Genomic DNA, 14794 nt, shown 5'->3' with positions numbered 1-14794 from the left:
AATCACCCCCCTTTTCCCATGTTATAAATAAAAATAAACAAATAAATAAATAAACATGTTTGCTATCGCCGCGTGCGTAATCGTCCGAACTATTAATCACATTCCTGATCTCACACAGTAAATGGCGTAAGCGGCAAAAAATCCCAAAGTGCAAAATTGCGCATTGTTGGTCGCATCAAATCCAGAAAAATTGTAATAAAAAGCGATCAAAAAGTCGTATATGCGCAATCAAGGTACCGATAGAAAGAACACATCATGGTGCATAAAAATGACACCTCACACAGCCCCATAGACCAAAGGATAAAAGCGCTATAAGCCTGGGAATGGAGCGATTTTTAGAAACATAGATATGTTAACAATGGTTTGAATTTTTTACTGGCCATCCGATAATATAAAAGTTGTACATGTTACATATTGTTGTAATCGTAACAACTAGAGGAACATATATAACAAGTCAGTTTTACCCCAGGGTGTACGGCGTGAAAACGAGTACCCCCCAAATAAAGGAAATGCGTTTTTTTTTTTCAATTTCACCACACTTTGAATTTTTTTCTGGTTTCGCAGTGTACTTTATTAAAAGAAATTAAGCCTGTAATTGCAAAGTACAATTAGTGGCGCAAAAAATAAGGGCTCATGTGGGTTTCTAGGGGAAAAAATTCAAGTGCTATGGCCTTTTAAGCACAAGGAGGGAAAAACGAAGACGCAAAAATTGAAATTGGCCTGGTCCTCTAAGGGTTAAGAAAAAAAAATATTTTTTGAAAAAAAAAAAGATGCTGTGAGAACATAGCCTATTCCAGCATAAAAACCTGCCTGGTGATTCTTATTTATGTTCCTCAAGTCGTTATGATTACAACAATATGTAATATGTATAACTTTTATTGTATCTGATGGCTGGAAAAAAATTCAAACCATTGTTAACAAAAATATGTTCCTTAAAATCGCTCCATTCCCAGGCTTCTAGCGCTTTTATCCTTTGGTCTATGGGGCTGTGTCAGGTGTCATTTTTTTGCGCCATGATTTGTTCTTTCTATCGGTACCTTGATTGCGCATATGCGACTTTTTGATCGCTTCTTATTACAATTTTTCTGTATTTGATGCGACCGAAAATGTGCAATTTTGCACTTTGGGATTGTTTTGCGCTTACGCCGTTTACTGAGCAAGATCAGGAATGTGAAAAATTAATAGTTCGAGCGATTACGCACGCAGCGATACCAAACATGTTTATTTTTATTTATAACATGGGAAAAGGGGGGTGATTCAAACTTTTATGGGGGGGGGGGGCTTTTTATTAATAACAACACTTTATTTTTATTTTTTTTACACTTATACTAGAAGTCCCCATGGAGGACTTCTAGTATAAGCACTCTGATCTCTCATTGATCTATGCTGTAGATATGCTGCAGCCGGAAGCAACAGAGTGCCGAGTCGGGATCAGCACCATTACGGCGCAGACCCCGGCGGGCAGCAGACACGGGGATCGCTCCTCCCGGACAACGTCCCGGGGGAGCGATCTCCGCCACTAGACACCAGGGAAGAGCTGCATCAGGTAATCGGATGCAGCTGTCATCTTTAACAGCTGCATTTGATTAGCTTATTAGCGGGCACAGCGATCGGACCGTGCCCGCTAATAGCCGCGTTCATGGGCTACATGTGGCACCCGGGACTGCGGCGGTACAGAGCAGGGTCGCCGTGTGGCCCCGCTCTGAACACCCTTATCGACCGCAGGGCATAAATATACGCCCACGGTCGTTAAGGGGTTAAAGGGTAACTTCAGCTAAAATCTTTTTCTTTCAAATCAACTGGTTTCAGAAAGTTATATAGATTTGTAATTTACTTCTGTTTAAAAAAATAAATCTCAAGTCTTCCAGTACTTATCAGCTGCTGCATGTCCTGCAGGAAGTGGTGTTCTCTTTTCAGTCAGACACAGTACTCTTAACTGCCACGTCTGTCTGAGACAGGAGCTGTCTCCGCGTCGCAGGTCTTCAAAATCCCCGGCTCCCCTCTTCAGCGCATTGATTGGCTGAAGAGGTGAGCCGAGAAATTCAAACGGCCCCTCTTCAGCCAATCAGTGCTGCCGTGCATTGATTGCCTGAAGAGGGGAGCCAAGAATTTCAAACGGCTCCCCTTCAGCCAATCAGTGCTGAAGAGGAGCACTGATTGGCTGAAGAGGAGCTGTTTGAAATTCCCGGCTGCGCGGAGCAGGTAACGTATGCTCGTGACCGGGGCGGCGGGGGCGATCGGAGCGGGGGGGGGGCAATCGGATCGGCGGGGCGATCAGAGTGGCGGCGGGGGTGGCGATCGGAGCAGCGGCAGCGGGGGTGGCGATCGAGGCGGCGCAGGGGGCTGCGGGGGGGGCGGGCTGCGGGCGGGCCGGGCTGCGGGCGCGCGATCGCAAAACGATTTTTTCATACGACATATCGTACCGTCTAAACGCTGATCGTTATAAAAAAAAAATCGTTACTTCTAAATCGTTAATCGTGCGATCGGGCCAATTATCGCTCCGTGTAAACTTAGCATTAGTTTCCTATATCAAATGATCACAAAACTATCTGAATCTGAATGTTTGATGTTTGTGCAACAATAACGATTTAAGAATATAGGATTAGTATGGCTTATATACTTTTATTTTTACATACTTTTTATTTTTGTGTTTATTGTTGAAAAGGCATAGAAAGAGAAAAACGATTCCTTACGTATACCTTAAAAGGTTTCAGATGAAGCTTTGCATATTTCTCGGTACTATGTAATAACGCAGTCTATCTTATGTATAAAAAACAGCTCTTTATTTACAATAGCTTCTTATAATTAACAAAGGTGTTGGTACCCATACAAACCGTGCTTAAGAGTCAAGGGCAATAACCATAGACCACGTCATTGTGCATTCAATCTGACAATGTTGTTGCATCCTCCAGCAATTACCACTTTCACAATAGCAGGTGAACAGCATTCTGATCTAAGGACCTTTATACATTGCAAAGAATGGCTTTGTGTAAAGCAGGTAGGAATTTATATGACAAAATCAAATGATCTAAGGTTTAGCTAATGTACCACCAGAAATATAGCAAGAATTTAATCAATTACAATGATCTACATTTTTTAAAACATGTTAAAGTCTCAAAGATAGATGTAGCAGTGGTATGAAGGCAACTATGTATGCTAGAATTCTGGTGCAATCTACAAATGCTGTGCACAACGTTTATCCGGTTTATCATGTACACGCTTTTACTTTTTCCAGCAAAGGTCTTATATCTAAAGTAAATCTAAAAGTAATCTTAATCTTTTAAAATCTAAATCAACAGTAGATGTGATATAAAGCACGTTTGCAATTTACATTCATAATTTTTTTTTTTTTGTTATCATGGAGAACACGGCACTTCCTGTGTTCTGACTCTTTTTTTTTTTTTTCAAAGAGTACAGGAACAGGAAGTCCTGTGTTTTTCAGGCCATCTGCGATCTCATAGAGAAGGCAGTAATGTGACTGATGGACACATTGAGCCGTGACTTCCTGTGTTTAGTCTGTTTTTTTTTTTTTTTTGATCAGCACAAGTCTTAAAATCTGCCTTTAGGAGACTGAAAGTATAGCTTTGTTTTACAGCAAACAAAAAAAAAAGTGAATGTAAATTGCAAACTTGCTTTATTTACTGTTGACTTAGATTTTGAAAGTTATAACGACAGGTACACTTTAAGATGGACCGGTCAGTAGCTTTTTGCTTATTGCCCTGAATCAGGAGATATAACTCTTATTTCAATCTGTCACTTCAGTGCTGAGATATAAGCTTTGGAAGTGTTAGGTAAAATAGGAGATTAAAGGGGTTATCCAGCGAAAATCTTTTTCTTTCAAATCAACTGATATGATAAAGTTATACAGATTTGTAATTTACTTCTAATAAAAAAATCTCATGTCTTCCCATACTTATAAGCTGCTGCATGTCATACAGGAAATGTTGTTTTATTTTCAGTCTGACACAGTACTCTCTGCTGACATCTCTGGCGGAGACAGGAACTCTCAAGCTCACTAACAGATGGTGTAAAGTTAGATTAAAAAATGCCTAGTTTAGGTTCTGAAATGTCTCTGAATTAGACAGTTTTAGTAAATCACCTCAATGTATTTAAAAAAAAAAGTCAAAGAAAAAATAAGTCTAGGAAGTGCCACATTCAGGAATCAGGGCCGACGTCAGCACAGGGCTTACCCGGGCAAGCGTCAGGATCCACAGTGCCCCTAGGGGCCCAGAGAGGGAAAGGGCCCAGTGTTCTAATGTTCAGACTGCTCACTGTAGTACAGGGTGAGCGGGGTGAACATCAGAAGACACAGTAGGGTGTAGGAGGGTGAAGGACCTTATCACATGACCAGAAGGTCCTCAACCTTACAATGTGGAGAGAAGCCCGACAGAGAGAAAGAAGGAGAAGATTGATCTGTAGGTGCTGTGTGTTATTGTCAGTCAATGTCTGTGTCAGTCAGTATCTGTGTCAATAAAGTTTATATATTTGTGTATGCTAGTGGTGTCTCAAGTGATTGTGCATAGGATGTGGATGATGGGTGCATAGCGGATGGATGAGGGGCCCAACGGGGCTCTGTCGCCCGAAGGCCCACAAAAACCTGGAACTGGACCTGTCAGACGTTGTCTAATTTAGTCTAAGTTTGTCTACTTGACAAACTTTGTTTTCTTATGTTTGACATAGTTTCAGGATACTGAATTAATTTATTCCTAAATATGTTTGTAAGTGACATATGAGAAGGTTTAATAAGTAAGATTTGTCTGTTTGTTAATGACAAAAAAGTGTGCAGTAGGGTTGATATTCCTAGAAGTAATATTGAAATAGATTTTGCCTTACTAGATAAGTGGAAACTGCAGGTATGTTTTCAAATGTTTTCTGTGTTAGCAAAGACTTCAGATGAGAAGGGGTAGTGATTCCTCAGAGCCTTAAAGAAGTCCAGAAAAACTGATAATAACACTGGAAGCAGGGGGTGGGGGCAAGTAAAGAGTCTATACTTAATGGCCCCTGTGCCCTCGCAGCTCCGCATCAGGCTACTGGACCCCAACAGATGTCATCTTCTCTTCTTTTCTTGGTAAGTCAGAACTCGGCAGGAAATGGTGGGAGATAGACCATTCAGCCAATCAATGACTGCAGTGGTGTCCTGCCCTAGTCCCCGACTGACTGAGCGGGGCATCCGTCGGCCAAGTCATGATGTAACCGGGAGGGGGGGGGTCCAGGAGCGGGAGGCGGTGCTGCACCTACAAAAATATATTGATAAAATAGGACGGTGCTGCACCTACAAAAATATATTGATAAAATAGAACCGGTCCAAAGACAGGCTACAAAAATGGAGGAGGGTGTGAGGCATAAAACAAATCAAAAAAGAAAAAAGTGAACTTGCCACCCCTAAATAGCCAGCACCTCAGAGCTCGCCGCTCTGGGCTCGTGGTGCAGTTGTCAATCAAACTGGTGTGGCCTAGAGCATCAGTGCCCTAGGCCTGTGGCGCCTCCCTTCACTTTCAGAACGCCCCTGGGCTATATGAAGGAAGGTATAGAGACGCTGCAGGCCTAGGGCACTGATGCTCTAGGCCACACCAGTTTGACTGAGAAGGATCAGAGCGGCACTCCGTTTCAGCTGGTGGTGCACGAGGAAAGGAGCACAGTCCCAGATCCAATGTACTATATAGAAATCCCGGCACTCACCATTTGCAACATCATATACTTTTATTCGGTTTCATAACCATGTGAACAGCAGAACGCGTTTCGGCCATATGCCTTCGTCAACTGGTTCACATGGTTCACATGGTTATGAAACCGAATAAAAGTATATGATGATGCAAATGGTGAGTGCCGGGATTTCTATATAGTACACCAGTTTGACTGACCGCCCCACTGTGCCACCTTGAAAAAGTCATTTTTCTTCTAAATACAAGCACCTGGAGACAGGCCAACCTCCTGAATCGGAAACGGCATACTTCTACAACGTAATGCCAGCAGTTCAGGGACAGCAAAGTGCCAGTACAGAGGTCCTTTAAGGATCTAAATCTGTATAGTCTGGAGGAAAGAAGGGAAGAGGGGGCATGATCGAAACATTTACACAGGTTCAGGTGGGAAGGGCTTTTTTATTAAGAAACTCAATACAAGAACAAAGGGCACAATCTGAGTAAATCGGGGGAAATATCTGTGTAACGCCTGGAGTCGTGGATCCACTGAACCGTCACTAGCGATGGCACTAACCTCACCAGGGAGCGGAGTCTAAGGGGCCGCTGGTTTTCACCAGAGCCCGTCGCAAGGCGGGATGGACTTGCTGCGGCAGGCAACCCCCAAGTCGCTACCCCTGGCTTGGTTGCTAGTGACGGCAGGCGAGGCGTGGCAGGAGCAGTAGGCAGAAGATAGTGCAGGCAGAAGTCTGTAGGCGTAATCGCAGGTGGCAGACAGTACTCAGGAACAAAAGGAAGGCAGCGGACAGGGACTAGGGACCGGGTCAGCGGACAGGGAACAAGGAACAAGGACTGAGGTCAGGAACAAGGACTGAGGTCAGGAACCACAGGGAGCTGGGCCAAACGCTATGGGAAGCATGTAGAGGCTCCAACACGAGGGACAGGGCATGCTGGGATTTATAGGGAGTGATTAGTGCAACTTCCAATTAGGGGCGGACTGGCCCTTTAAATCTGAGACAGCTGGCGTGCGCGCTCCCTAGGAGGTGGGGACGCGCGCGCCGGCCGGCACAGACGGAGACAGGAGTGGGGCGAGGTAAGGTGCCCCCCCCCGGGGCCGAACAGGGGCCGGACCCCGGCGGCTGCATGGGGCAGAGAGAGGTCGCGGCGGCGGCCCGGAGCACGGGCCACCGCTGTGACCGTGACAATCTGAAGCACTGTGAAAAAATATTACTTTACTGAAATAGTAGATACTTGGAACAAACTTCCAGCAGAGGTGGTTCGTAAATCTACAGCAAATACCTGTAGTACCTGTCTGGGATAAACATATCTATCCTAAGATAATATTAATAAAGGAAAAAATATAAGGATGGACAAGGTTGACACATCTTCTATGTTTCTTTGTTAAAGGTTTTATACATGCTTGCTTGGTAAGCATAAATTCTCTATTAAAACATATGCTGTGAAAAATACTATGAAATATGCTGCGGTGCCCAAAAGATGTACATAACTCCTATAGGACTCATGAAGAAAGGGGGTTCAAAACAGGCTGTCTTTCATAGGGAATGTGACTGCTAGTAACTAAGAAAAGAAGAAAGCAGTCACAAATCCCTTTGTTGAGTAACAGATGAGCAGGAGAATCAACAATCAACAAGCACAAGACTGTCTTGTTACCGTGCCGGCCTGGTAACATGAAACAGCACCAGGCAGAAACCCTATTTTGTTCTTGCTATGGTTCTTATTGTTATCTGTTTGCTGCGGATGGCGTTACGAACAGGAATTGTATTTTAGTTTCAAGTATTGCAAACCACAAGTAGTAAAAAAAATATAAAAATAAAAAACTAAACAAATAGATGTATCCAGCAGATGCTTTCCTACTCCAATGACTTTCTGCTTTCATTGTAAACTTTTCCATTTTAATTTTACGGAACAAAACACAGGAACACATATGTTCTTCAGTAAAGGTGAAAAAAAAACTATTTGTTCTACCTGAACAAAGGGAACAAATGTAAATTCCGAGAAGCGCTAATTTGGATATTTTCTGTAAAAACAAGCAATTAACATAAATGGAAATTGCAAATAATTGTTTGCTTTATTTTGCACAGTTCTTTCCTGCAGTATTTTACATATCTGTACATTCTGACACTTCTGAAAATACAAGGTGTAAAGAGAACACTGAGCGAATACAAAAAACATACCGTTAGTATGAAGAGAACGGGTCCCACAAAAGCCCAGATGATATCACTATGAACGTTCAGCCAACAGTGAGTATCTGCCAAATATTTATTAAAAGAGGTTGCCAAGGTCACGCTTACAATAATGACTGGCAGGCCTAAAAAAAGAGAGATCCATTAATAACATTCAGAATTCTCTTTTTAGCATTACCTTTAACACTATAAACACAACATTAAAGGATATTATAGATAATTCGTAGTATAACTGATATTTAAAGCTGAAAATGCTGGTTCATACTCCAAAAAAAACAAAATAAAATACTGTGGCTAAAATGAGTGAATCTCCCAAGCTGTAGATTTAGCCATCAGATTGGTTTTGGTTTGACACGGATTTGGTTTTAGCTCTTTATTCCCTGGGGCAGGTGCTTAATGCCCAGCCTTGAAGGGTATGGAGTTAAGTGGCAATGCACAGTAAATGGCAAAGCTGCTTACTATGGAGGAGCTGGGACTCCTTTCTAAGTGACAGGATTCCCTGCACTCTAAGTTTCTGGTTCCATGGTGACCTACATGAGGGTGGCATGGAAACTACATACTAAGCAGGGGGCATATGTAAAAAACCCAGTGAATGTAAGGAGCTACCTTCTTGTAAGAACAGTAAGTAGGGTGATATCGTGCATGCCTGCCTACTGGAGAGAAGCCAGGGGTCACTACTCTTCTACTTCTTAACAAGTTGTGTAAAAATTCCCACCCCATACCACAACATGAAAGAGACAAAACTGTATCATACCTAGGGTGGGTTCATACTGAGGAATTCTCGCAGATAATGTCCGCGGAATTCCGCCGTCTGTCCGTGCGCACGGCCGCGCGCCTTTCCGACGGCTCTATAGACACCATTCAATGGGCCAGCGTATTCCGCTATCCGCCGAAAGAAGTAACGTGTCACTTCTTTCAGCGGATAGCGGAATACGCCGGCCTATAGAATGGTGACTATGGAGCTGGCGGAAAGCCGCGCAGCCGTGCACGCGGACAGACAGTGGAATTCCGGACATTATCCGCGAGAATTCCTCAGTATGAACCCACCCTAAGTCAGTGACCCTCATTCTCTGTATTCTCCCCTTCATTTGCAGAATAATTGGCAGTTAATTAAGGAATTCTGATCTACAATACCGAATGACCACTTTACATTTTTTACTACGAAAAAAAACTTCATGAGTACTTATGACAATTGAAAAGTTATTACAATATGAATGAGGTTAGTAAATTGTTATAGATGTGGTGAAACAGTAGTCCCAAACACATATGAAATTATATATTGCTACTAGCACAACAGAACCCGATGTGTAGTAGAATGATTTATGGTACAAAAAGGATTTAGAAAAATATAGGATTACCTGTGTGCCCCAGTTTATGAAAGCATCATTTTGTTGTATGCATCTATAATGCTCTCCCCTACAATGCCCTTTCATTACTTCCTGGTTGAGCAGTTGCTACAATTCCTAGAATGCATTGCTTTCCCTTAGCCCCCACCCTGCCCACTCCACTCTCACAGGACTCCTGCCAATTTCCTGCCCAAAGCTGCTACAGAACATTGCTGTATAGTAATAGCTTCTGCATCATTCCATGTCTGCTCATCTGCTTGTGGCATTGTTCAGCACAAGGCAGCATGCTGTAAACAACAACTCCCTCTCCCTAAATGTCCCGATAAAAATAGTTGGTTCATCAAAACTGCCATGCACTGTTAACAAAAGTTATTATGTGAACAGAGCCCAATTCCTATATTGAAAGGATTATTGCACTACCTAATTGGTAAATATTTCCCATTATTATTTTTCCCATTTAGTGGATATATTTAGACATAAAGTGAAAGAACGGCACATTCCATTAGCTGAAGAATCTAGATTTTATTGAACATTGTATTGCAGCATGACATACAATTATATTCCACACAAATAACACATTGTTAACAGCTCCACAACTAAATAAAAAAGAGAGCTAAAGAAACATTATGTTTTACCGCTACATTAACTACTATCAATATCCAGGGATTTATGCACCTCACTAATTTTAAATTTGCCCAGGTTCATACTGCTGTATTTAGTGGGCAGGAGAGAGGGGCGTGGAGCTAAAGATCAGAGAGCTGTAATGCTAATATTAACCTGGTGATGTATAGATTGGTTTTACTTAGGGATGGTCCGAACCCGCCGAGGTTCGGGTTTGGCTGAACCCGAACGCTCGGCATCAGATTCCCGCTTTCTGGCCGCTCCGTGCAGCGGGTGGATACAGCAGGAGGACCGCCTGGAAAACTGGGATACAGCCTATGGCTATGGTTGTATCCCAGTTTTCCAGGCTTTCCTCCCGCGGATCCGCCCGCTGCACGGAGCGGGCAGACAGCGGTAACCATTGCAGAGGGTTCGGATTCGTACAAACCCCGTCCGAACCAGGTTCGGACCATCCCTAGTTTTACTACTCATAGCTAATAAAGAGTTAAAATTATTTTTTTATTACTATTGTTGGTGAACAGCATATGCAGATACGAAATTGAGAGCAGGATGTTAACACATATTTCCCTTCTGCTCCTGTCATTGCAGCCTCTTGTTTTATGACTTTATTTCCTTGACCGTTAACCTGTGTGATACCTCTTATCCTGTCAGTGCTGCTGCACAAACTGCTGAACACTGGAGTTGAAATTGAGCAGGTTAGGCATAAGCAGCCAACCTTACTGTGATGAGAGGGCCTCTAAACAGCCCTTATTTATTGGCCCAGTCCCAGCTGTGACCACTATAATCCATATTCCTACATCACTGGTTAACTATGATAGAACACACCCTGGACAACCTCTTTAACCCCTTAAGGACAGAGCCCAAAATGGCCTTAAAGATTACCTGTCACCCCCTGTGCCGGGGTGACAGGCTCCTGACCTCCCGTTACAGCCCCCTATACTTACCTAATCGCACCGGGTCCCGCTTCCTGATGCGGTCGGGTCACAGAGATTTCAGCTCCCGAAGGCCGGCGCGCGTGCTCACAGGAGAGTCCGATGCCCATAGAGAATGACGGAGCATCTGACTCCCCATTCATTCTCTATGAACGTCGGACTCTGCTGTGTGCGCGCGCACCGGGCTTCAGGAGCTGATATCTCCATGACCCGACCGGATCAGGAAGTGGGACCCGGCGCGATTAGGTGAGTATAGGGGGATTTAGCAGGGGGTCAGGAGCCTGTCACCCCCGACACGGGGGGTGACAGGTCCTCTTTAAGGACCGGGCCAATTTACATTTTTGTGTTTTCGTTTTTTCCTCCTCGCCTTCTAAAACTATAACTCTTTTATTTTTCCATCAACAGGGCCATGTGAGGTCTTGTGTTTTTTCAGGAACAGGTGTACTTTGCAATGCAGCCTATCTACCATAAAATTAATGACGGAACCCCCAAAATATTATTTATGGGGTGAATTTGGGATAAATGATGCAATTACGGAAAGTTTGGGGGGGTTCTGTGTTTATGTAATGCACTTTACGATAAAACTGACATTTTATCTCTACTGTATAGGCCAGCGTGGTTCCCCGGCAGGGTAACATTTACACCCTACTGTGTTAAGGCTCAGGTTGCGGGGGCATAAATGTATACCCTTGGTCGTTAAGGGGTTAAAGTAAATGTACCATCAGGTGCATTCGTTTTAAGAGCCCATTCCCACTACGAATTTGGCACAAAGATTACAACGGGAACTTCCGTGCTGAATCCCTCCTGCAATGTCTTTGAATGGGAGGGCTCGCACACCTCCGCTCTCTGCTCAATGAATCAGCATGTCAATTCTTTGAGCAGAGAGGCGCAGAGAGCGGAGGCACGCGAGCCCTTCCTATTCAAAGATATAATAGGAGGAAGTCCGTGGGTAAAAGTTCCTAGTGGAATGTCCACACCGAATCCGTAATCTAAACGGGCCCTAAGTGTTGCATATGAATAGAATGGCACCAGCGCAGGGAAGCTGGTGCCACGGTTCTTAATTTGAACTGGACGTGCACGGCACCGTTCTATTACCGAGCACCGGCCCAGGGTGAAGCACTGGAGGCGGGCCAGCCCGCCCAAGTGGGGGGTAACCCCACCAACCTTATTGACATGGCTCCATTGGTTCTAAATGAGCCATGTTATAGAGGGGCATGGGTTTCCTCCCATTCCTGCACCAGTCTATTCATATGCAACACCCGATGGTACATTCACTTTAAAGACTATGGATTGTTTTACAGGAATTGTTCTAACTCCATTATGAAACAACTCTTAGGGGGAGATTTATCAAAGGGTGTAAAATTTAGACTGGTGCAAACTACCCACAGCAACCAATCACAGCTCAGCTTTAGGCAGTGCTGAAAGGAAATAAATCCAAAGAAATAGCAGTGGCGACTCACCAATCAGATGACTTGTGCAGATATTTTTATTCAACGCTTGGACATAAACATCGGGCGGACGCCAGACAGGTGCAGGTTACAAACTCGTTTCACGCTATCGCGCTTCAACAGACCCCTCCCACTGGCTACGTCACCCCTGTATAAATACTCCCAACAACAGTGACGTGAACAGACATGTGATCATAATTAAACAACGAACTGGAGAGAAAGGAACGGCTGCACATCCTATCTATGGCTGATACTAATGCCGCTAGGCCTATATTAAAAATCAACAAGTGTCTGTATATGAATTGATCAAGCCATATTGCCCCGTGTACCACCGCGCAGGTCCTCTGGTCCACACGGGTCCCTACGCTAACTCCACACCGTGTCGGTCAGCGACCGCCAACCCCGCAAAGCGTGCACGTGCAGGGAAGGGAGGCCATGGAATGGCCCTGCAACCCCAATGTCACAGGACCAGACCCAAAAAGCCCCACCAAAACCCAGCCAGCACCACCGGCGGGGAAGGCTGCCCCTAAACGACACAAGTATGGATATGGTATTACACTTACCATTGCTGCTCTCACAGAATGGGGAAGACATAGGGTCCAGACATGTGAGCACAGGCATATCCTGCTAATTTTGGTCATGTGGGTCTTATAAAGGAGTGCGAGCTGTTCAGAGAGCGCAATTAGCAGGAGACACCTGAGTGCACATGGTTTTAATCCCTCCTGTTTTTTTCCCATTCTGTTTGCCACAGCTATGGTGAGTGCAACACCTCATCCAGACTTGTGCTGTTTGGGGGCGACCTTCTCCGCCGGCGGTGCTGGCCGGGTTCTGGTGTGGTGTTTTTGGGTCTGGTCCTGTGACATGGGGGTCGCAGGGCCGTCCCATGGCCCCCGTTCCCTGACTGTGCGTGCCTGCGGGGTTGGTGGCCACTGACTGGCACGGTGTGGACTTAGTGTAGGGACCCATGTGTATCAGATACCGGCACGAGGTACATGGGGCAGTATGGCTTGATCAATTCATACACAAAATTCTGATGTGTTTTTTATTTAGCCTAGGGGCATTAGTATCAGCCATAGGTGTGAGGTGCAGCACTCTTTTTCTTCCCTAAACCGCATTTTGTTTCTCTCTTTTCTCCGTGTTTTGCACTCCTCCTGGTGAGACCCACATGACCGCAATTAGCAGGAGACACCTGAGTGCACATGGTTTTAATCCCTCCTGTTTTTTTCCCATTCTGTTTGCCACAGCTATGGTAAGTGCAACACCTCATCCAAACTTGTGCTGTTTGGGGGCGACCTTCTCCGCCGGCGGTGCTGGCCGGGTTCTGGTGTGGTGTTTTTGGGTCTGGTCCTGTGACATGGGGGTCATAGGGCCGTCCCATGGCCCCCGTTCCCTGACTGTGCGTGCCTGCGGGGTTGGTGGCCACTGACTGGCACGGTGTGGACTTAGTGTAGGGACCCATGTGTATCAGATACCGGCACGAGGTACATGGGGCAGTATGGCTTGATCAATTCATACACAAAATTCTGATGTGTTTTTTATTTAGCCTAGCGGCACTAGTATCAGCCATAGGTGTGAGGTGCAGCACTCTTTTTCTTCCCTGAACCGCATAATTAAACAACATATACACACAGTTTTAAAAACAATGGTACTTAGCAGCTATTCATATAAGGAAGCTACGATCTACCTTCTCGTTAAGGCCGCCTGGACCCTCTGCCCCTGTTCGTAAGATCCACTCAGTCTCGGCTTTCAGTAAAGCACGGTGTCTATTTACTCCATCACGTGCTAACACTCTTTGTATGCCGGCTACTTGTATTTCTGACATGTCACTAGCGTGTGTCTCTCTCATATGCTGAATTAGCCTAGGGGCTCCCACTCCATCAAAGTGTTCTTTTATTCTTACGTGTAGTGCCCGTTTAGTTTGGCCTACATAGAATCTACCACATTTACAAGAAATTACGTAGACCACATGATCCGTTTTGCAGCAGATAAAATCTTTCACCTGAATATGTACACCATTAACAGATAGATCCGTACCTTTAATCATGTATCTACACCACTTACATGAACCGCATCTATGGTTTCCTTTCAAATCATTACGGAGCCAAATAGATTGCGGTTTCATGGCCATTTTACTGTGAACCAGGACATCTTTTAAACTGGTACTACGCCTGAAAGCAACGAAGGGTTTTTCTTTCGCCCATTCACCCAATGATTTGTCATCTTTCAGAAGGTACCAGTACTTTGCAATAGCTTTGCATATCTCCTTCGCCATGGGTGACAACTTGAAGGAGAACGCAAAACATGTAGTTTTTTTCTTTTTTTTTTTTATTTAGACTGTAGTTGCAATTGTTCACGATTTTTCTCCTTTGCTTTACGCAATGCTTGATCTAATAGTTTCTCAGGGTAGCCTCTATGGAGTAAACGCTGTTTTAATGATAGGGCTTGTTCAGTGAAGGACTCTATTGTGCTGTTGGTCCTGCGTAAACGCCGGAACTGCCCATAGGGTACTGCCTTTTTTGTACTGTCCGTATGGTAACTGTTGAAGTGTAATAAAGAATTCGAAGCTGTGGGTTTTCTGTAACCTCTTGTACTCAGCCTATCATTTTC

At 44.5% G+C, this 14794-nt stretch overlaps 1 protein-coding gene across 3 annotated transcripts in view; it reads right to left on the bottom strand.

Annotated features, from left to right (window-relative positions):
* ADGRD2 (adhesion G protein-coupled receptor D2) overlaps positions 1-14794 on the bottom strand; it is a 126382-nt gene that overhangs the window by 60165 nt on the left and 51423 nt on the right. For all 3 annotated transcript variants that reach the window (XR_011364778.1, XM_069985986.1, XM_069985985.1), the window contains exon 18: positions 7832-7965. Coding sequence is in view for 2 of the 3 variants with exons in the window: in XM_069985986.1 (XP_069842087.1) it covers positions 7832-7965 (134 nt within the window). In the remaining variant the exon portion in view is untranslated. The remainder of the gene's footprint in view (positions 1-7831; positions 7966-14794) is intronic.

This window comes from Dendropsophus ebraccatus, chromosome 10, assembly GCF_027789765.1.
Source record: "Dendropsophus ebraccatus isolate aDenEbr1 chromosome 10, aDenEbr1.pat, whole genome shotgun sequence".
Taxonomy (NCBI): domain Eukaryota; kingdom Metazoa; phylum Chordata; class Amphibia; order Anura; family Hylidae; genus Dendropsophus; species Dendropsophus ebraccatus.
This window is presented reverse-complemented; position numbering and strand designations above follow the sequence as displayed.